General features: G+C 48.6%; 2 protein-coding genes across 3 annotated transcripts in view; both read right to left on the reverse strand.

Annotated features, from left to right (window-relative positions):
• Positions 1–12,919, reverse strand: part of SEC31B (SEC31 homolog B, COPII coat complex component) — a 40,005-nt gene extending 27,086 nt beyond the window's left edge. The window contains exons 1-6 of one of the 2 annotated variants that reach the window (XM_074958508.1): positions 12,800–12,919; positions 6,969–7,057; positions 4,995–5,118; positions 3,769–3,964; positions 2,464–2,559; positions 1,086–1,226 (exon numbers count right to left, since the gene is read on the reverse strand). In XM_074958508.1, coding sequence (XP_074814609.1) covers positions 1,086–1,226; positions 2,464–2,559; positions 3,769–3,964; positions 4,995–5,118; positions 6,969–7,047 — 636 coding nt within the window. In that variant the 5' untranslated portion in view covers positions 7,048–7,057; positions 12,800–12,919. The remainder of the gene's footprint in view (positions 1–1,085; positions 1,227–2,463; positions 2,560–3,768; positions 3,965–4,994; positions 5,119–6,968; positions 7,058–12,799) is intronic. The other variant, XM_074958509.1, reaches the window with a different exon arrangement.
• A 3,454-nt stretch (positions 12,920–16,373) lies between these two features.
• On the reverse strand, positions 16,374–22,798 carry NDUFB8 (NADH:ubiquinone oxidoreductase subunit B8). The gene is made up of 5 exons (XM_074959890.1): positions 22,659–22,798; positions 21,840–21,966; positions 19,159–19,258; positions 17,021–17,176; positions 16,374–16,583 (listed from the first exon to the last, which is right to left on the reverse strand). Exons 1-5 carry the CDS (start codon positions 22,753–22,755, stop codon positions 16,491–16,493), a joined length of 573 nt encoding a protein of 190 aa, XP_074815991.1. The 5' UTR covers positions 22,756–22,798; the 3' UTR covers positions 16,374–16,490.
• Between the last annotated feature and the right edge of the window lie 461 nt (positions 22,799–23,259).

Here is a 23,259-nt window from a genome sequence, read left to right on the forward strand (position 1 = left end):
ACCAGCTAAATTTCATAACACCCCCATGTGGAAGGTAAACATTGGTGCACCAGTTACACAGATGGGGAAACTAAGCAGACATATGTAGGGGCTGGCTCAGGGCCACACAGGAAATCAGTAGCAGAGCCAGGATTAAAACTCACAAGTACCCTGACCAGTCCACTAGACCACACTCCTCTTAGGAATGAGCTAGAACTCCAGGGCAAGAGCACCCTAGGCAAAGGGAGAGCAAAGGGTCTCATTTCTCACTTGGTTAGTGTGCAGGGACTTTTTCTTTTCTTTCACCAGCCATGGAGCTTCTAATGCAATCCTTGTCCAAGGAACAGTTTTCCTCATCTGCCTTGTAGATGGAGATCCCAGATTTGCCTCTGTAGCACACATCTCACCCCGGCAAGGTCATATGTTCACCTGACTGCTGGCCCAGACACACAAGAATCTGGCTCTCCCCTCCTCAGAGAAACATTTGTAACAGCAATGGGATATACGGAAACATCAGACACTTGGCTGCAGCTCCTCTGCTCTCTGACAGATTGGTGCCTTTATTCCTTTCCTTCGCCGCTTTAAACGTGAACCTAGTGCTGGTGGAAGGTGCAGGTTCCCAGCCCAGGAGAGTGCTGCCCTGTGTTCACCCCATGTACAGCACAGCAACAGCGTCAATTCCCCACACACCTCCCACATGCCTGTGCGCCTCAAAACTGATCTGGAGGGAGCACGCTAAGGAGCGGGCAGGTAGTTTGTTCCCATGGCCCATCTGATCCTTTGCCTCTCTCCTCAGCATGCTAAGAGGGACAAACAACAGGACCCTCTGGGCCACCGCAGTGGCACAGAATCCCTAAGGTGTAAGAATGCCCCAGCCAGGCTCTCTTGCACATCGTTGATAAACGTTGCACATCAGACGCCCCGTGCAAAGGTGCATCCCATGGGAGGGGTAGGTACTGCAGAGTCATCCCTGCCATTTGCACAGAAGGCCTCTTGCTCCGGGGCTATTCCCCCAGGGTCCCATGCAGCCCGTTTGCACTGGTGGGCTGCAGGGCAACTGAGAGTCCAGCCCTGGGAGGCCAGCCCACAGTCCTTCCCCCACTCACTCTGCTGCTGTGGTCGCTGATTTTGATGATGGGCTCGTTCTTCCTGAGGTCCCACACGACGGCCTTCCCACTGGGGTGAGCAGAGGACAGGATGTGCTGCACCTGACGATTCCAGGACACCGCGCTGATGTCTTCTTGAGGCTGACGAGGTAAGAGAGGCCACAGATTCATTATACCCGTGTGGGAGAATGGGGTTCCCATCACCGGCTTGACTCAGAGTGCACTAAGGGTTCAGACGCATTCCCAGAGGATCTATAGATTCTGTGCCACAATCACTGATTGAGTGAGTTGCTGATCAGGTAGGAAACATCAGCAGCACTGATGGCAACCAGCTAGGGCCGGGGAAGCCTTCAGGTGGAGAACACTAAGGAAAACGCCATTCTGAATGGGAACGTTCCCTAGGAAAGGCCATGAAGTTTAGGAAGCATGTACTGGATTCCACGCCACAGTCTGCATCGGCCACGTGTGTCATACACAATTAATGCCAACGTGAAGCAATGCAATCAGACAGGGCTGAAGGGCTCAGCAGCCTGGGATATACGGAGATTAGGCTGCAGACTAGAGACCTCAGTGAGAGAATACACACGGGAAGAGGACCTGTTGCAGCATCTCAGGAGCGCACAGAATCAAGGGCTAACTCCCCTCACCCTATCATAATGCACAAGGCAGGCAAGGAGGGTGTTCTGTCCCAGGAGAGGCTCTGCAGTCTTTTCACTGAGTGAATGACAACAGCTAATTGTGTTGCTCACAAGGGGGAGCTCGCTCGCTTATAAATCACTATTGGAAAGGGCTGCTTCCCCTTTAAAGCCAAGGGACACCATCCAGGAGTGACAGATGAGCCCCGCCCCACCTATTGCTTATTGGCTGCGCTGTGGTATTACAGGTTTCAGAGTAACAGCCGTGTTAGTCTGTATTCATAAAAAGAAAAGGAGTACTTGTGGCACCAGCTTCTCGTGTCTCTCAAGATTGCTAGCAGAACCCTTATTTCCCCAGAAAGGCCCGATAAGCATATTACGGAGAGCCCGACCTGCCCAGCTAGAGGATGTAACACACTGATTGGTTATCTCGTTCAAATCCACCTAGTGCAAAGTCTCCATAGAGAACTTATCCCCGCCCAGCAGCGCACCCACCAACACCGCACAACCTCCCCCTTGCCACATGGACCACCTCTGCCATCTCCCAGAAAAGAGGCCTGCTCTTAGGTTCTGATATATTTCCCCAGTGACTGATTGGGTCTGTTCCATGCCCCACCTATCAGATGGATCCCTGGCTGTTACTTGAGTGGGATCACTCCCCGCTCCCTCCAGTCTCAGGTAGCTGTCCAGGGACGCAGCACTTCTAGTGAACAAGGACCCTGACCACAGAGAAGCCCCTTTACCTGAGATTTAGCCCCTGGCGTCATTGGCACACTGAAGTTATTCAAGTCCCAGATGTAAATTTCAGAATCGTTGGCCCCAGAGGCCAGGAGGTTACACTGCAGGGAAAGCAAAAGCACTGTTATCTCTCCACTCACGACATCCATGGGGGTAGAGAACGGATATCCTTAGACTAACCACAATCAAAGAAAACAACAAAACGAGAGGAGGCGTGAGCTAAGTGGAATCATACATCACTGGTACGGCCCAGCCCAGAACGCATCCCTGCTGGGGCAGTGGGCCCCCCCCGCCCAGAAAACGTGCCCACAGTACAAAGGGGAAGGGAGACGGAACCCCAAGTGGACCTTAGGGATTGGGGTGAGGGAGGAGAAGATTATTTTATATCTCTGGCACCTGCTACCCCAAAGGATCCCAAAATACTGAGCAGATTGGGCAGAGTGACCACAAACAGGGATCTCTGAAACGCAGCCATTGGTAAGGTGGGAAAAGGCAGCTATTTAACAGTGCACCGTGACAACAGGATGGAGTTAGAAATGACGCCTGTACTCCACTGGGTCTGCAGGGGGAGTGTTGGGGAGCAGAGAGGAATTATCCAGGTTATGACTAGTCATGGTCCCGGACTCCTTTCCAGTCCTCCCCTCTTTGGCTGTGGATCACATCTGCTTTTTTTGCCTAGTAAACTGCATGTTCAGAACACGTGCACAGCCTGACTCCCCCCAGCACACCCTGCCAAGGGGCAGAATGCCACAGTTTCCTGGTTTGACTAAACACAGTCCAATGGCCGAGAGCCAAAGGCATTCCAAGCTCCAGGAAGGTGCAGGGCATCCACAAGGGCTGAGGCAAGCCCTGAATTGGCATCTAGGTCTCTGTGACCATTAGACACCTCACTATTCAGACTATGATATATTTGTCTTACAATAGGGCCTAGATTCTCCAACCATGATCAAAGCCTCACTGTGCTAGGCACTGTACAAACACATACTAAGAGTATCCCTGCCACAGAGAACTAACTGTCTAACTAGACAAGACTAAGGGAGTATTAGCATCTCAGTTTTACAGATGGGCAACAGAGGCACAGAGAGATGAAGTGATCTGTACAAGGTCACACAGGGAGTCTGGAGCACTGAATCTAGATCTCCTGAGTCCCAGTTGAATGCCTTTGCAAGCAGCCCCTTCTTTGCTCCAGTCTACAGGCTGTCCACTCAAGACTTAATCCCTCTGAACAAGGGAGCTAGTCAGTGTGGAAACCAGGATGGCTGCGCCAGGTCATGATAGAAGGCAGCTGTAACATTTCACGGGCTGCACACCTGGAAAGGATTAAAGTCAAGAGCTCGAACGGGGCCAGTGTGCTTCTCCCTCCGTCCGATCACAGGCTCTGTCCCTGATGTCAGAATCTGGGCTGCGCTGAACAGCGTTAGCACTCCATTATCCCCTCCACCAGCAATCACCCCAGAGGAATCAGAGGGCCCGTTTCCAAAGCTGCCCCAGATCAGCTTGTGAAACCTAAGGAGAAAAGAGAAACCTGGCCAGAGTAAAGTCAGGGCAGAGCAAAAGCATCTGACATGAGTCAGTTCATGCTAACTCACGCACAGGCACCTTTGCTAAGAATCCCAGCACCAGGGGGTGATGCTCCCGGCTCACACCCATCAGACATCCCAAGAGGTATCCCATCACCCTCCATCTCAAAGGGCAGCTCCCTTTCTCAGAGGGCAATGGGTCCTCATCACCCAAGAGCTGTGCCTCCCCCAAACACCTTCCAAGGTGGAGAATTGCAAAGGTCAGCCCAGTACAAGCACAGCTACATTAGGGACTTTGCACTGATGTAGCTACACTGATCTAAACACCCAGTTTAAATACACTGCCCCAACTGGATGTGGGAATCAGTGGGTGAAATTCTCTGACCTGTGTTATACAGGAGGTCAGATTAGATGGTCATAATCGCTCCTTGTGGCCTTGAATTCTGTGAAAATATCCTGGGTGGAAACCAGGGCATGTGGCACCACCGCAAGCCCTGCTTTATATCAGCGTTAGCATCTACTCTGGGCGTCTGCACTGCTGTAGCTCTGTGGTGTAAATATCCCTGAACCCCAGGACTGCCTCCTATTAATAAATTGTCTGGTGAATAGGTTTACCATCAGCCCCTTCCTGCCCAGTTTCACTACTCCATCTCATGGCCTTTTAATTTCATATCCTCATCAAAATATTACATGGGATGTGGGCCAATAGTCACCACTCAGCCACCCACCCCTAGCCACCCTACGGCACCTTCAGATTTCCCCACTGATCAATGTGGATGTACCATGGTCCTCCATCTGAACAGATGAGTTGCCAAACTCTTCCCACCTTGCCAAGCTGTGCAATGTGCATGCATTGGAGGATTGGTGCTGGGCAGGATTCTTTCCAGGTCCCAACATGTGATCAGCTTCACCCTGAAGATCTGAACACCCCCCCCCCCCCCCCCAAATCTCACCCTGCACTGGTCATTAGTCAGATCCAGCCACTGTACCAACACGTTAGCAGGAAGCGCCAGTACCTGTTGGAAGCAGGAAGGATTCCTCTGCACTTCATGTCCAGGGAAGGGTCCCTGAAGTCAATCTCAAAGATTTCCAGGGTGGCATTTGTACTGAAGGAGGCATCCAGCTGCTGAGCAGATGTTCCTAGACAAAAGTACGCGGAGAGGGGACACAGGTGAGAACTCTCAATGGGCCCCGGGTACAGAAAGAACAAGGCTTCTGCAAGGCAAAATAAGCCAATTCTTTAAAGACGGTCAGCATTACCATGGTGTTGTGGGAGCATGCTGCCTGCACATACAGCTTAGAGAACCACATGTGAAGACAAAGGCTTTAAAAAGAGATCAGATCTTTCTCAAGAAATTCTGATCCTGAGAATTCTAATTAAATGTGCCTTTCCCTTTGAACAACACAAATCAAGTCCCTGTGCCTGCTCCATATGATACTTCCAGCCTCACCCACAAAGGCCCTGTCTTCTGTACTAATGCAACTATTTCAGGGACCCTGGTTACAATTATGGTTCCAATTTGTACTGTAGACTGGGCCTTAATTGTGTTCATAAAGTCTTGGTCAGACCTTCGAGATCTAATTCACATCAGAGGTTCCTTAACTGGGGCTTCTCAAATACTTGCTGATGGTCCATGGAGAGTTGGCTGCTAATGTGGTGCTGGTTCTCTTCCCTGTTTCCGGCTGCTACATTCAAAGAAGAGCAGCTAAAGATATACTGAGTAATTTCCTAATGTAACTTTCCCATGCAAGCAAGTGCTGTGGCTGCCACAGGGATGTTATTCGATTGCCAATGGGAAAGGAGGTGCACAGGAGACATACCCTATAGAAAAGTGATCCAAACTATGAAATTGTGCCACTCCTGATCTAGAGGGACTACAGCCAGTGCTCCTGGGCTAACCATGGATGTAGCCTGGTTACAAAACACAATTAAGGATCAGTCTAGATTGCAAATTGGAACCATACTTATAATCAACTGAACTTTAGCCAGTTGCCCGGACCTGCTTGTGTCTGTCGTGTAGAGAGGCCCCGATAGCCAGAACCGAAGAAAGTTTGTGAGAGTGAATAGGCAAGAAGACAGACAAGATGGGAGCCCAGACTGCCCTAGACAGGAGACACAGCTCGCTTGTTGTCACACTGTAGCGATGTCAGGTCATCAGCTCCTCATTTACACCAGCCTGTACTGCTGCTAATCCAAGGAATTTGCAAACTCTGCAAATCAGATATTAAAGGGACATTGCTAAGTGTTTAAATGAAACCTAAAGTTTGGGGGCTGAACAATGCAAATAGAAACGGCTTGGAATTCCATTGCGAACAACTTCATATTGATTATTCACTTTGCAGTGTTGGGAACCCAAAAGCAATAGCGCCTGAAGACCAGGAAGTGAAACTGACCATACTGGAAGAGAACATTAGTCTGTGGTCCAGCGTCTAAACTGAGTGAAGTGAGAAGAAATACATGGTGAAAAGCAAGCGCCTGATTTGTAAGGTCCTATCATGTTGAATAATTGGAGGTGTTTATGCAGTCAAATAAAGTGCAAAGTCATTTTAAAATATGTGGCACTAGATTTTTAAAAAGTGATCAGTTGTCCAAATTTATACATAAGAACGGCCATACTGGGTCTGACCAATGGTCCATCTAGCCCAGTATCCTGTCTTCTGACAGTAGCCAATGCCAGGTGCCTTTATGCTTTACATGGGCTCGTTTAGAGGTTAGATCAGAAAGGTCTGAGAATTTACGCTCTGAAAAGCAGTCTCCTTCAAGGTCTCAAGCTGGGCATCCAAAAGTCACTAGTCACCTTTTAAAAAAATAGATCCTGATATTTATCTTGCCAATATCACTTTAATCAGCTCAAAAAAGAATTCAAGTGGTTCTTGATGGAATATAAGATGGTCCTGTCTCTCTGCACTGCACATAATGGATGGTTACACCACCTGTGTGGCTCCCACTTTCATTCTCACATGAATCCTATGGCTAGGGGAAGCTGTACCTGTCGCTAGGTAGATGGGGTGGTCGCTTGCTGGACTCCACACCTGAACAGCTGTTCGCTCAATTTCCTTTAGCTTCATTTTCTGGATTCTAGAAGAGATGTATACTGGGGTTAGCACAGTCTTGCGACATCAGCATGGAAATTCACCAATCCAGCCACACAATCTACTTGCCTACCTGTAAAATGATAAAATAAATCCTGGTGGGTGAATAGCATTTAGCAGGGCTGAGTTGGGGTGTTTGGGAATTCATTAAAAAATCCAAATTAACCCAGGTTCCAGTATGTGACTCTACTTTGTGGCTTGAGCTCTTCCCATACTCTCATTACAGAGGACCCTCAGTTACAGGAAAGGGATCTAAATTACATACTTAAGTCTTCAGTCTGGGTTTGGTTTCATTTAGCTACAGAAGGGCATTCAAGCTAAGCTACTCACAGGGTTGTAAGCTCACTGAACATACTGATGTCAATACATACACAGAGTTAAAATGAGCAGGGAAAACTCAAAAGAGATGCGGTAACATAGAACAAGGCAAACTGCTACATTATCTGATTTAGCTAATGCATGTTATTCTCACTTCCATATCATTCAAAGGCCCAAAAGGAAATTCACTTGGAATTCTGCTTCAGTTTGCGAACAGTGAAATAAGTGGTCTCATGGCTCAAAATCATGAAGTGCTGAGTTCTATTCCCATTCTGACAATGACTCCGTCAGCGAGCCCAGGCAATTCACTCAGCATTTCAGTACAGGAGTTGCCCCTGCTTGCAAAATGGGAAAAAAGCTTCCCTAATTCTTGGGAAATGGGATTAGACACTACTGCAATACACATAGCACAGTAATATTCCAAACTCACCCGTAGTCCACTGGCTATTGGAACACAGTTAGGACTGAGCTTTAGGATCAGGACTGAGTTAGGACTGAGCTCTAGAATCTGATCTGTGTTACAAGTTTCTATAGAATAGACACCGTAACACTCATTAGCATAGGCCAGACATAGGAAGTATCTGCATTCGATACTTTGCCCTATCCATGCTAGAATTGGAATGATTATTCCTAGCAGAGTTCTCTATCATGGATGCATTCTCTGATTTCAGGGGCCCATCCCCAAAGGCCAGTCAACGTGTATTAGACATCAGATTTGAAACCACTTCCAGCCTTAGTTCGGCCTACGTGTAACCAGGGCTACTGATTAGCTGAAGTGTGTGCAGAGGGGGAGTCTGGTAGGCATTCCCAGCGTACCTGGAGCTAGCAAGCGGTAGGGTCTTCTTGTCCCTCTCCTCCACCAAAGGCCTTCCCCTTTCATTACAGGGCAGGCCGCTTGATCAGAATTTCTTTAATGCTGTGAGTGTTAATCTGTTGTGGAATCTACTGAAGCTCATGCTACCTGCTGCCATTCTCATGCTAAGCTCACCCTAATTTATCAGAGGCCCAGGGGGGATCTGAGCAGAGGCTATACAGCACAGATCACATGACCATTTCCCTAGGCATGCTAGGGCTCTGGGGTGGGAAGAGTCTCCCCCCAGCAGCAGCAGACAAAGCGGCTCATGGAAGAAAGAGAGCTATATGTTTGTTCTCATGCCCTGAAGTGCATGCTCTGCCCCCTTTCCTTTTAGACTCTATCAGACTCTCTGTCAGGCACCTCTCTCTGGCATGGCTCCAGAAAAACCCTCATGGTCAGCTCCGCTTACTAGTCATGGGGAGTGAAACTGAGATCAGTTTAGCCTACTTTTGGCACATGAGGGAGAGGGAAGCAGCAGGCACTTCCTGGAGGCAGGTAGAGCTGCCAAGCCGCCCCCCACTATGCTGAGCACTCATGGACCACACTGACGTTAGAGATTGGGACAGCAGCTGGGGGCTTCTTTGAAGCTGCCTTACCTGGCTCTCTGCTGGCTCCTGCTTCCTCAGTGCAATCAACACAGGAGCAGGTTGTACACATGGGGCTCCCTGTCTCCTGCCTAGTAAAGGAGCCCCTCTACCAAGCAACACCACCCCAAAGCAGCCAGGAGGCCTCTTCCCTCCAAACTAGATCACTGGAAGACGGGAAAGGGAATAGCAATCATCAGGAGAGAGAAGAAAGGAACCACGGGCCACCACCAGGGAAGCAGCTGGGGTGAGTGGCATATGAATAACATTTTCAAGGTCTTCCTTGCCCTGTGTTGATTGCTGTTGCCTGGCATTTAACACGCAAAAACAAAGAAAGCCTTGCTAGGAGGGGCTTACAATCTAAATTAGAGCAATGAAGCACAAATACACTATAAAAGAATCTACAGTCTTGAGCCTGGCCAGGGAGGACATCACATGTACCCACAAGTATGTCAAGGGAAGGTCTTGCATCCAGTCCCCTAGAGACCACACCCAATACCTAGGACAGTTGGTAGTCTCAACCCTGCTGATCTCAGCTACCCCAGCAGGACACAGCACATCAAAGAGTGCATTGGTTAGCCTGACTCTATATTGGCAATGCAGCTGCAAAGATCATTAACCTATGTCATTCCTGAATCCTCCAGTGGCTCCCCCTTCTGCAGGGCAGCAAACATAAGCTGCTGACATTCACTTTCAAGGCCCTTCACCGTCAATCCCTACTCTGCCTATCAGCTCTCATTAGCTACTGAGTTGTCGGTGCTCACCTTCGATCGGTCCCTGATGCCAGTACCCACTACCCATTTGTTACATTTTCAAACACCTTCATTCTTTCTCCCCCAGTGCCCACATGCTTGGGAGGTTCACTGCATAAACATCCACAAAACCAATGCGTAATCCACCTTCAAATCCCTCCTCTGAACGCTCCTTTGCCATGATGCCTACAAAACACTTGACCCAAGATGCTGGTCAGTGTTCTCACTGTTTACTTGTACTCCCCCATCTGTCTGAATGCACCTGTTAGCTCTTGTGTTATACTTAGATATCAACTCCTTGGGGAAAGGACGGGTCTGTATTTATATAGAGAGCAAAATGAAGTCCACACCTGGACTCCTAGATGCTACAGTAACATAAGTAATAATAATGGAGAGTGCGTCACTTGGACTAGCCAGATATTAACAATACTAAGAGAGAGACCCTGGACCATGCTGTTGAAGAGGCTGCCAATCCAGAGCATGGGCATCCCTGGTTCTCAAGCCAATGGAGTAGTTATGCTACCAAATTTTATGTCAGCAGAACAAAGGAAGGCCGAAATAAACTGGATTAGAGTGATCCAGCCAAGAGGTTACAATCTCACAGGCCTTCCAGGCACCTTCCATTTACTTTGGCTGAGAAATCAATTCAGGTCAAATGAATTGGCACTGGGGGCCTTTTGGGGACAACAGTGTCTCACTCCGCAATAGGAGGGGTTTTCGGGACACCAATCTGCTGTTTAGGCTTGAAGGCAAAACCGCAGCTCTGAGCCCTACACTGATAGACAAGATCAAGGATAGTCAGTAACCAAGAGCCTTCAGAATTCCATGATGTTTCTGCACACTTTATCTCTGTGTGTCCAGGACAGGATTAATGACCCTCAAAGTAAGGAAACAGTCTTCTAGCTACCTCTTCTGGCTGCTGTAGGAAGAGCCAGACAGCTGTGAAATTATTAAATCAGCAGGATTCACAGGGAGAGTGCACCATCTGGCGTTCTATCTAGTTCTAGAAGGAACATCTCAGGTCATTGAGAAAGTTCAGGCTTCTCTCAAGATCTCTTTCATTAGTCATACCAATTCCTACACTATCTGCAGGAGGGGAGCAGTTGACAAATCCCAGATAGCAACAAGTCTCAGCTGCTATTGACACTCAGCACTCCCGGAAGCCTCTCTTAGCCACGATCTGTTGCAAAGTGTCCTGATGGAAGTACTCTAGGAATGGGGGAAGCTAGGCCTAGCAGGTCAGACAAGCCCCGTCCACCAGGGACATGAGGGAAGAGAAGGTACTGTATTGAGATACCCAGCTGTCAAAATTAAAACAATCTCTCTCATCTTCTTGATGGATCATACAGACACTGCTAAAGGAGGCAGCAATATGCCATCTACACAGGAAACACAGGTACCCAGCTACTGTAGTGATGGAGGCATTATAAATAGGTACAACTGATACTGTAGTAACAGCAGCCAGAACCCCACAACTGGCCTGATAACAGCATTCCCAATCCCCCTTTAATAAGATCAACTCCCTCTTTTACAATCCCAGCACTGTCAACCTGAAATCCCTTCCTACAGACCTCCCTACTCAACCCAAATCTCAAAACTTCCTCCTAGAATTAACAATACCTAGCTCTTACATTGTACTTTTTGTCTTTAGATCTCAAAGCGCTTTACTACAGAGGTCAGTACCCTTAGCTCAATGTTACAGAAGGGAAAATAAGGCACAGAAAGGGAAGCCAATAACAGAACTGGGAATTAAGCCCAGGTCTCCTGAGTGCTAGTTCAGTGCCACACACACTAGGTTACCCTTAGGGCTTCTGTTTTTCTGGGCTTATTAATTTCATTTTTCAGAATTTATTTTTAGCAATTTTTGACTTCCAGGTAGATGTCTAAAAATCAGGGTTTTCTGGGGCTCTCTTTGTACATACACATAGTACTGTTTCAAACTGCACTGCACAGCACACTAGGGAACCTTTCGTGTGCACCAGTAGGGTCTACACAGACCTGTTAATGTGCCGTTATTGCACTTCAGAAATCACACCTTTGCAGTCCACATTACAGCTCTGTGTAGACAAGTGCTTAGCTACAAACCAGGGAGCATCGCCTGTATAAACAAACTGCACTGGGAAAGGGGTGAAGTCAGCATGAATTGAGTAATCATTTCCAGTGCTGATTGGATAAACGCAGATTTTTTTTTTTTTTTTTTAAATCGAGGGTGTGTTTTATTGGCATTTATCAATTAAAACCTAAAATCAGAAGCCCTCACTATACTACCTGCTCCTCTGTTTGGATTCCCTTCTCTCTCCCCTAATTCTCACTGTCCTAGATTGAGCCTATTTTAATAAATAAAAGTAAACATCAGGCAGTAGGAACCCAAAGGAGACACACTGGGACGGCTCTAACGCCAGTTGCAAAGCCACTGCAGCGTGCAAGGAGGGGTTTTTTTGGAAGGTAGGACTCAGCATAACACACGGCAACCTACAAAAGGACTTCCTACCTTCCTTCAAGAATACAGGGCTAATACTCAGCCCTACATTGCACTGCGGTACACACAATGGACAACTTAGTGATTACTGGACTGGGACACAGGAGACCTGGGATCACAATCCCAGCTCTGCCACTCGCTTCCCGCGTACCCTTACACAACCTCACCAAGTTAAAAACACACTCCTATTCCTCCACCCTTTACCGGTGTCGCCTGACGACTCTAAGCTCCTGGGAGCAGGGACTGTCTCTCACTATGTGTCCGTACAGCGCCGAGCGCGGCTGGGCCCCTGGGTGCTACTGTACTACAGAGGACTACTGACACTCCCAAGCCAGAGGGGCTCAGAGGGCTGCGGATGTGGCCACTAGCAGAGAGCTGTGCGACGACCCACGCGTGAAACCAGCCCGCAAGTAGGGGCCCAGATCCCAGAGCGCCCACGCCACCGATCTCCAGCCCGTCCGTGGGGCGGCCTCGTGGCTGCCTGGCGCGGCGCGGGCCCTCCGGGCGGGGACCCGGTTCTCAGAACCGGCCGGGGCGGCGCGGGGGCGCGCGAAGGTTCGGGACTGGGGGGCGCGGGGGCGGGAGGGGCTCCCTGTCAGTGGCCGCGCCAGAGCTGGGCCCGCGCCTGCGTGGGGGCATCGGCCGGCGGGGGCGTGCTGAGGCCGTGCCTGGGTGGGAAGGGCCCGCGCCGGGGTCAGAGCTGGGGGGTGGGGGCATGGGCCTGCGGAGCGGCCCTTACCGGCTCCGGTACCTTCCCTATCGCGACTCCTGACCCAGGGCGGCCGGGACTCCCTGCTCTATGGTGGCCGCCAACAGCCCAAAGAGCTCCGCCCGCGAAGCGTCTCCTGCCGATCAGTGTATAATCTGACTCCTCCCCTCAGACACACACACTAACCCCGCCCCCAACTGGGGCATCAAACCCCTCCCCCCGTCTCTGCCCCCACATGCCCTGCGGCGTCAACCCCCAGGGCCTAGGCTTTCCAACTCATTGCCCAAAAGGGGAACATCCCCGCCCCGCCCCTTCCCCGAGGCCCCGTCCCCGTTCGCTCCCTTCCCCCTCCCTCAGTCTCTCCCACCCTCACTCACTTTCACCAGGCTGGAGTTTGGGGAGCGTGAGGACTCCAGCTGGGGGTGCAGGCTCTGGGGTGGGGCCAAGGATGAGGGGTTTGGGGTGCAGGAGGGGGCTCTAGGCTGGGGTGAGGGCGTTGGGGGAGTTTGGGTGCACGATCTGGGAGGGAGTTTGGGTGCGGGAGGGGACTCCAGGCTGGGGTAGAGGGTTGGAGTGTTGAGGCGGGCTCCGAGAGGGAGTGTGGGTGAGGCAGGCGCCACCCCCACAGCTCCGATTACTCGTGGTTCCCAGCCAATGGGAGCTGCAGAGCCGGCCCTCAGGGCGGGGGCAGTGCACAGAGCCTCCCTGGCTGTGCATGCGCCTAGGGGCCACAAGGACCTGGCACCTGCTTCCCAGAGCTGCGCTGAGCTAGGGCAGGCAGGCAGGGAGCCTGCCTTGGCCCCAGGCCCCCACTGCGTCGCCTCCCGGACTTTTAACAGCCTGGTTAGCGGTGCTGACCGGAGCCACCAGGGTCCCTTTTTGACCGAGCATCCGGACAAAAACCGGATGCCTGGCAACCCTACCAAGGGCCTCCCTCTACTGGGGCATCAACTCCCGCACTGCCTCCCTCCACTGAGGCATCAACCCTCCACTGGGGCATCAACCCCCCTAGGTATCTACCCAACAGGACTCTGCTCCACTGGGGCATCACCCCCCCCCACTGTCTCCCTCCACTGAGGCATGAACCCCCACTACTTGCCCCCAGGTATCAACCCCTCCACCCCACTGGGGCACTCCCCCTTTCCCGTTGTTGTAGTATCTCACACTCTGGCTTTAACCACATCTCCACTATCCCCCTCCCACACTGGGACATTTATCCACTACACTCTACCCCACCCCATATTAACCTCCTGCTCCCTTCTTGTATTCCACACAACACTGGAGCATTCAATTACTTTATTGAGCTTTAGCCCAATATTGGCTATGCCTGTATCTTTCAGCTGTTCCTTGGACCCCAAACTATCCCTCTATGTGCTTCCTCAAAGACCTCCACTGTATGTGACACTTCCCGTGAGATACTAACATGAGGATGTGTCCCTGATCATCTTGGCTAATAGCCATTGACTGACCTATCCTCTATGAACGTATCTACTTCTTTTTTGAACCTAGATATACTTTTGGCCTTCATAACATCCCCTGGCAACAAGTTCCACAGGTTGATTGTATGTTAGATGAAGAAGTACTTCCTTATATTTGTTTTAAGCCTGCTGCCTATTCATTTAATTGGGTAAGTCCTGGTTCTTGTGCTTTGCAAAGGGGCAAAAACACTTCCTTATTCACTTTCTCCCCACCAGTCATCATTTCAGACCTCTATCATATGCCTCTGTCATCTTTTCTAAGATGAACAGTCCCAGTCTTTTTAATCTCTCTTCATATGGAAGCTCTTCCATACCCCTAATCATTGTTGTCCTTCTCTGTATGTTTTCTAATTCCAATATATCTTTCTTGCGATGGGGCGACCAGAACTGTATGCAGTATTGAAGGTGTAAATATACCATGAATTTATATAATAGAGCTATATTTTCTGTCTTATCTATCCCTTTCCTAATGGATCCTAACTTTGTTAGCTTTTTTGACTGCCACTGCACCTTGAATAGATGTTTTCAGAAACCTACTCACAATGACTCCAAGATCTCTTTCTTGAGTGGTAAGAGCTAATTTAGACTCCATTATTTTGTGTGTATAGTTGGGATTGTGTTTTTCAGTGTGCATTACTTTGCATTTATCAACATTCAATTTCATCTGCCATTTCGTTGCCTAAGCACCCAATTTAGGGAGATCCCCGTCTTTGCAGTCTGCTTTGGACTTAACTATTTTGGTTAATTTTGTATTGTCTACAAACTTTGCCACCTCATTGTTTCACCCCTTTTCCAGATCATCTATGAATACGTTGATCAGCACAGGTCCCAGTACAGATCCTTGGGAGGACTCCTCTATTTACCTCTCTCCACTGTGAAAACTGACCATTTATTCCCTATTTTTTAACCAGGTACTGATCCAGGACAGGACCTTCCCTCTTATCCCATGACTGCTTAGTTTGCTTGAGAGCCTTTGGTGTGGGACCTTGTCAAAAGCTTTCTGAAAGTCCAAGTATACTATATAAACTAGATCACCCTTGTCTACATGCTTGTTGACATCGTTAAAGAATTCTAATAGATTGGTGAGGCATGATTTCCCTTTACAAATGCTATGTTGACTCTTCCCCCATATATTGTGTTCATCTATGTGTCTGATAATTCTGTTCTTTACTATAGTTTCAAACACCTGCTGAACACTTACCGCAGCTTTGAGGTCTAAGAACTTTAGAAAATGCTTTTGTTTACTTCTAGGCAAAAGGCAACACACTGAAATTATTTAAGGAAAGTAACATACTGCTACTTTCAGAGTAGCAGCCGTGTTAGTCTGTATTCGCAAAAGGGAGTACTTGTGGTACCTTAGAGACTAACAATTTATCTGAGCATAAGCTTTCGTGAGCTACAGCTCACTTCATCGGATGAAGTATGCTACTACATACACTCCTTAAACTCTCTAAAACATTGGGGAATAACTGTTGAGTTCAGAAGACCAACCATGCCCTCAACAGCCAAGGTCAATAAGACACAGCAATAGATTACTCCTACACTAACGTGGCAGACTGTGGTAAGCAGCACTACTGCTCAAAAATGGGTATAAGATTAGAGGGAGATTTTGTCCTGTGTGAGGGATGGAAGGTTTATCTAAAGTGAGATGTATCACTTCAAAGGCTAGGTTCTTCTGTGGTCCTAATCCACCAGTACATAAGGCAACTCTTAAACTTTGATTGCGGCTGCTGCCTGCGGAGGGCTGAGAGAGAAGAGCCAACCCAATGAGGAAGTAGAATTATTCATAGTATAGATGGCATCATGGAAGACTTGAATAACCCAAAGGAGTTGTGTCCATCTTTGAACATATAATAGAATTCTGTTTTACTTTCTTCTCCTTCCAACAGCTGCAAGGACAACCTTGGTAGCTGGCACTGGAATCAGACTTATCTAAAGAATTCCAGTGTCCATCTTACACACAGATTCATAAGGATCAACACCCCTGGCCTTCTTCTTGAAGCACCATCCTATACACAAGGGAATTCGACCCACGCTCAGAGACAATGGTGGAGTCACTGTAACGTCACTGCCCACTTTATAGCCTCTTCAAAGAAAAGAAATCCACCACAAGAGTTTTCACAATATATTTCATTAAGAGTAAATGTCTTAGAGAACAAGTGTTTAGTGCATCCTGCAGTGAACATTCTGGAGGACCCCCAGAGTAAATGTCCCAGGAGAAGAGCTACATTTCCATGCATCTTTCAGATTTCATAGTTCTTCACCTCTGGGGGCTCTTTGCTGGGATCGCCCCCTCGCTCCAGGTACAGGTTATTGTAGGGATATTGCTTCGGTCCCTGCAGAGGAACATAACTGTGAAGCAGCAAGCTCAACACATTCAAACAGGCAACTTAGAAAACCTGTGGGCAAATACTTCACACTCACAGAGTGTTTTGCCTCTTTGATGCACCATGCAACACTCACAGCACCACTCTGAAGCAAAACGTTCTACCACTATTACAGATGGAGACAGTGGGGCCCTGAGACACTACGGCCAACAGCCTGAAAGGTATTTTAGCATCTAATTCCTATTGATTTCTACAGGAATTACATGCCTAAGTACCTCTGAGGACTTGGGCCTAAGTGACTTGTCCAAAGCCACACCGCTGGCGCAGCGGGGCTTTCGTATCCCAAGTTATTCAACCTCAAGAGGACACTGCTCTGGGCATCTGGCAGTGGCATGCAGCAACAGTTCTTAGGAGACCTATTCCCGCTGCCCCACCTCATTACTCACCACAGGCATGTAGGATGGGTACATTTCTCCAAGCCAGAACATAAACAGCATGAAGCCAATAAAGAAGAAGAACTGATTGCGCATGGTGTGCCAGGGTACCACAGTGGGGGACGTGTCAACACGGGTCCGGAGAAACATGTCAAAGTGCCAGTGCATCTAAACAATAAAGGGAGAGGCTCGGTTACATTATTCCAATAGCACTCTACAATTCTCTGGCTCTTCATCCGAGAAGCTTAATGCAATTTGCAGACATTAGACATCACAACAGTACCAGAAGGAAAATTTTACCCTCATTTTACAGATGGGGATACAATCACAGAGAAACTAAGTGACTTGTCCAAGGTCATGGTGAGTTGCTGGTGGTCAAGGACAGAACTCAGGAACCCTGAGTTCCAGCTTTCTGCTCAAACAATTAAACGATATTACTTCAATTTTTGTTTATTTTTCAAAAAATACCATGAACCCACATTTATTCACCCACAACCACTTCAACTGTGTCTCCGAACCTCTTTTGTTCTCATGGTGCTTCACAAAAAGGCACAGCAGGAATTAGTACAATGGTTTGTGAGGAGTTCCTGACATCCAAGGACCCCACAGATGTATATTGCTGAGTGGAGTTAGAACAGCAAAAAAATCACAAGTGATTTCCTGCTACTTTGGAACAGGTTCCTTATCTACATACTTGTCTATAATGCACCAGGCACCATTACTTAACTCTAACAGATTAAAGATGGGATGGGAGTTATCCTATGACCTCCACAGGTTGAATACAATTGCTTGAACAGATGCACATTTAAGCTTCTCATTCACAAGGGGCTTTCAGCCTAGAAGCTAAAAGTCAAGCATCTTAAACATGAGCGGCTAAGCAGAACACATAACCAGAATGCAGACAACTCAATGTTTCTGATCACATACTGTCTTCACTTTCCCAGTTCATTACTTCAGATGGTGGCTGATGGTGGGCCTGACTGCACAGCTGTTTGATCTAACACCAGGGGAGCCATATTCTCACCATTACAAACGAAACCATCTCTTACAAGCAAAGAGGGCAGTTTTTACTATTTCCAACACTTCTCACTGAAAGAACTTGTGCTCCACTGTGACCAAGAGACAGTATGTGCAACGGGAAATTACCACAACAATCACCCCAGGGACAGCAAATATCAATACAGAGCCTTCTCAGCATTAGAGAGAGCCAAAGCACATAGGTATCTTGAATCACTGCAACACTTCTCATGCACCATTGCTTTTAAAAGCACAATAGCCAAGCTGACGATTCCCAAGCCTTTCTATACTGCACCTATGATCCTCGCTACATGAGAGAATGTACTGAGAGAGATTAGATAACTACTCAACGTAAATTCAAGTCGCAGCATTACTACAGGGTAAAAACATTGCCTTGAGTTCCTTTTAGTTATCCCTCCGCTATAATCAATTTCTTAACCGGGCACTTTGGAATCCCCAGTACACACACAAAAGCTTGTTTTCCCTCTAGTTCTGTTGCTTAGGGACAGCTCATGTCATCCACCAAGTGAAATAATTGACTAACACGGCTGTTACTCTGAAACCTGTAATTATGGTTCAGTTTCAACCACCTACAGAAACCCCACATTCTCTTACCAGCAAAAGTTACTAGTCATTGGGAGTTGGCTCTTAAGTCTACTTTTCTAGTGTCAGAAAGGAAGTTTCAAGCAGTTTCTAGGGAAAAGGCCACCCAGCAGCCATTCCATTGAAAAGCAACCCCAGAACCAGTGACAGCAGTGGCAGGACCCACTGGGCTGAAAGGGCGTGAACTTCTGTGATCTAGCAGAAAGGATGGTTTAGTGATGCAGACATTGGATCTGAAGCATTTAAGACTCTTCGATACACGTTCAAATCCCAGTATGATTGACTCAACCTTTCAACTTACTGTGGAAGATACTAAGATACAGAGGCCCTGTCTCATCTGTATGGACACTGAAAATCCTTTGGCCTTTTTTGGGGTGGATGGGAGAGGGGGCAGAATAGGGATTTACCCTGACTTTCTTGGCCTAAGATTTCCTTTCCAAACATCGGTGTGAGATGGTAAAGTATTACATAAATATTATTTTAGTTGAACATTAATGCTCAGTAGAAACAAAAAGATCCACCATCCCTACCGGCTCTCCCCAGTTTTGTCTCAGACCGGGGTAGTCCCACTGATACCAGGGGTCTCTCTCATGATGAGATCGGTCAGGAAGTTTGGGATAATCACCATACCTATTGGAAACATACAAATAAAACAGGAATTATTTATATCCATTGTATGGTACAGATCATTAGGAAAATCTATTAAAATGGAATAACAGAGCAAGAAAATTATTAGCTATAGTAGCTCTTGAACCTACAGTAAACACCTTTTAAAAACACGTTAACTAACATGGCACTGCTTGCCTTCATACTGATGACTTTGCTTATATGGTGTATCCTCTTCCCCTGATTTATTTATTTTGTCTTTATACGGGCAAATTGCAAGTGCTACTGGAATATGCTCAGCTTCTCCTCTTCTCTCCTTGTGACTATCTCAAGCCATCCCTCCCCACATTTAAAGCATTTAACTTGAAAGGCATTTTGCAGTTAGATCACCATTAACACCATATTCCAGATATTTGTGTCCCCATTGTCATAGTAACTGAGCACCTCACAAATGTTAATTTAGCCACAGAAGACCCCTCTGAAGAAGGGACATATCATCCCCATTTCACAGGGAACTAAGGCATAGAAAATGACTTGCTCAAGGTCATACAGTCTGTCTTGCTCAAGGTCATAAAGTCTGTGGCAAAGCCTGGAATTGAACCCAGGCCTTCTGCGTCCCAGTCCAGTGCCTATACAACCATCCTCCAGCCCAACATTATTTCTCCGCCCTCCATAATGTGTTGCACACTCAGCTCCAGTGACTTGTTTTTATTTAGCCTTTTAGAGAACACTGCCTTTCTGCAGTGGTGAGGGGTACATGAAGTGTTTTAATATTGCAACAGCGTACCTCAAGCACTTCAGTTGTAAGTTTCAGAGGTAGTCGTGTTAGCCTGAATCAGCAAAACAAAAACAATCAAAAAAGAAAACGAGGAGTCCTTGTGACACCTTAGAAACTAACAAATTTATTTGGGCATAAGCTTTCATGGGCTAGAACCCACTTCATCAGATGTATGAAGTAAAAGATACAGGAGCAGGTATAAATACATGAAAGGATGTGGGTTGCTTTACCAAGTGTTAGGTCAGTCTAATGAGATAAAACTTCAAAAACAGACTCCAACATGAAGCTGCAGAACTGGAATTAATTTGCAAACTAGATACCATCAGATTAGGCCTGAATAAAGACTGGGAGTGGTTGGGTCATTACAAAACCGAAACTTAATTTCCCCAATACTAATTTCTCCCTACTGTTACTCACACCTTCTTGTCAACTGTCTGTAATAGGCCACTCTCTTACCACTTCAAAAAGTTATTTCTCCTCACTTGGTATCCTGCTGTTAATTGATTTATCGCAGGCTCAGCGGGTAGTGATCAATGGCTCTTTGTCTAATTGGCAGCCGGTATCAAGCGGAGCGCCCCAAGGGTCAGTCCTGGGGCCGGTTTTGTTCAATATCTTCATTAATGATCTGGAGGATGGTGTGGATTGCACCCTCAGCAAGTTTGCAGATGACACTAAACTGGGAGGCGAGGTAGATATGCTGGAAGGTAGGGATAGGATACAGAGGGCCCGAGACAAATTAGAGGATTGGGCCAAAAGAAATCTGATGAGGTTCAACAAGGACAAGTGCAGAATCCTGCACTTAGGATGGAAGAATCCCATGCACCGCTACAGATTAGGGACCGAATGGCTAGGCAGCAGTTCTGCAGAAAAGGACCTAGGAGTTACAGTGGACGAGAAGCTGGATACGAGTCAACAGTGTGCCGCTGTTGCCAAGAGGGCCAATGGCATTTTGGGCTGTATAAGTAGGGGCATTGCCAGCAGATCTAGGGACGTGATCATTCCCCTCTATTCGACATTGGTGAGGCCTCATCTGGAGTATTGCGTCCAGTTTTGGCCCCCACACTACAAGAAGGATGTGAAAAAATTGGAAAATGTCCAGCGGAGGGCAACAAAAATGATTAAGGGACTAGAACACATGATTTATGAGGAGAGGCTGAGGGAACTGGGATTGTTTAGTCTGCGGAAGAGAAGAACGAGGGGGGATTTGATAGCTGCTTTCAACTACCTGAATGGGGGTTCCAAAGAGGATGGATCTAGACTGTTCTCAGTGGTAGCAAATGACAGAATGAGGAGTAATGGTCTCAAGTTGCAGTGGGGAAGGTTTAGGACATGGATATTAGGAAAAACTTTTTCACTAGGAGGGTGGTGAAGCACTGGTGGTGAAGCACTGGTACCTAGGGAGGTGGTGGAATCTCCTTCCTCTGAAGTTTTTAAGGTCAGGCTTGAAAAAGCCCTGGCTGGGATGATTTAGTTGGGGCTTGGTCTTGCTTTGAGCAGGGGGTTGGACTAGAACTAGATGACCGCCTGAGGTCCCTTCCAACCCTGATATTCTATGATCTCATTAGACTGACCTAACACTTGGTAAAGCAACCCACATCCTTTCATGTATTTATAACTGCTCCTGTATCTTTTACTTCATATATCTGATGAAGTGGGTTCTAGCCCACGAAAGCTTATGCCCAAATAAATTTGTTAGTCTCTAAGGTGCCACAAGGACCCCTCAGTTTTTTTCAGTTAAATAGATCCTCCCTGCAGCCGGGTACCAGCTGATACCTGCTTCTGCCTTTCTTCAAGGGTCTAATAATCTCAGTGCCTTATGTAGCTCACCCCATGCCATCATCCGGATGTGGCTCATAGTCCTCCACCCTCATATTGTATTTCTTAGCAGCAGCTGCCCTTTCCTCTGGGGTCTTGGGGTAAGGTCCAGGCATCAAGTGCTTGGGCAAGCCCGAAGCTGAAGGCAGAAAACACAAGTCAGAGCTCTTTGGGAGTCTCATCGTAACAGGGTAAGTTCATGGACGATAGGTCCACCAATGGCTATTAGCCAGGACTGGCACGGATGGTGTCACTAGCCTGTTTGCCAGAAGCTGGGAATGGGCGACAGGGGATGGATCACTTGATGATTACCTGTTCTGTTCATGCCCTCTGAGGCACCTGGTATTGGCCACTGTCGGAAAACAGGATACTGGGCTAGGTGGACCTTTGGTCTGACCCAGTATGGCTGTGCTTATGTTCAGGGCAGAGCACAGCTGGGAGCAGCCGATGATGGTTGCACCCCAATACATGGCAGACAGTGAAAGGAGGGACTGCTTCACAGGATCACCCCCAGGATAGGGGGCAAATCACCTGCATTGGGGGCATCAGACACAAGAATCCAGGGTCTGTGTGCGGGGGCAGCTCCTCCTCCTCCCCACCTGATTCTGCAATTCCTGAATCACAGACAAGGATCCAGGGATGCACAAGAGACTGCCCCCACTAAAGGGCGCCCAACCCCCTCCCCCAGGGGCACCCAGAGCCCCAAGCCGGCCCCCTCCCTCCACTGAGCCCGGCGCCGCAGACGCCCAAGGACACGGCCCCCCAGGCCTGCCCCGGGGCTGCGCTGCCCCGTCACCCGCGGCGCAGGACGCCGCTCGCTCGCTCGCTGACCTGCTCGGGCCCCCAGCGGGGCTGCCCGGCCCCCCGCCGCCCGTAGCAAGGCCGCCGCCCGCAGCCAACGGACACCGCGCAGCCCCACTGCCGCCATCAGCTCCCCTCCGCCCACAGTGCGCAAGCGCTAAAAGGACGGCGGCCGGGTAGGGTCAATAGAGCGGAGGGGCGGATTCGGATTTACTAGACTAGACGGGGCGGAGCTGGGCTGGAGCGAAGTCAGAGGCTCGGGGGGTTAGGGAAGGTGGGGGGCTCAAATGTGGGGGGTTAGAGGGGTTTGAGAGGAGGAGGAGGAGGGGAGAGTTAGAGGGGTTTGAGAGGTGGGGGGTTAGAGGCGTTTTGAGAGGAGGGGGGGTTTGAGAGGTGGGGGGGTTAGAGGCGTTTTGAGAGGTGGGGGGTTAGAGAGGAGGGGGGGTTAGAGGCGTTTTGAGAGGAGGGGGGGTTTGAGAGGAGGGGGGTTAGAGGCGGTTTGAGAGGAGGGGGGGTTAGAGGCGTTTTGAGAGGAGGGGGGGTTTGAGAGGAGGGGGGTTAGAGGCGGTTTGAGAGGAGGGGGGGTTTGAGAGGTGGGGGGGTTAGAGGCGTTTTGAGAGGTGGGGGGGTT

The sequence above is a fragment of the Natator depressus genome, chromosome 7, assembly GCF_965152275.1.
Source record: "Natator depressus isolate rNatDep1 chromosome 7, rNatDep2.hap1, whole genome shotgun sequence".
NCBI lineage: Eukaryota > Metazoa > Chordata > Testudines > Cheloniidae > Natator > Natator depressus.

Coding starts and splice junctions, on each gene's coding strand:
- NDUFB8 (XM_074959890.1), bottom strand. CDS start 22,755: ATGGCGGCAGTGGGGCTGCGCGGTGTCCGTTGGCTGCGGGCGGCGGCC. Junction 19,259..21,839: donor CATCCGGATGATGGCATGGG/GTGAGCTACATA, acceptor TGTTTCCAATAG/GTATGGTGATTATCCCAAAC. Junction 16,584..17,020: donor ACCCATCCTACATGCCTGTG/GTGAGTAATGAG, acceptor GTTCCTCTGCAG/GGACCGAAGCAATATCCCTA.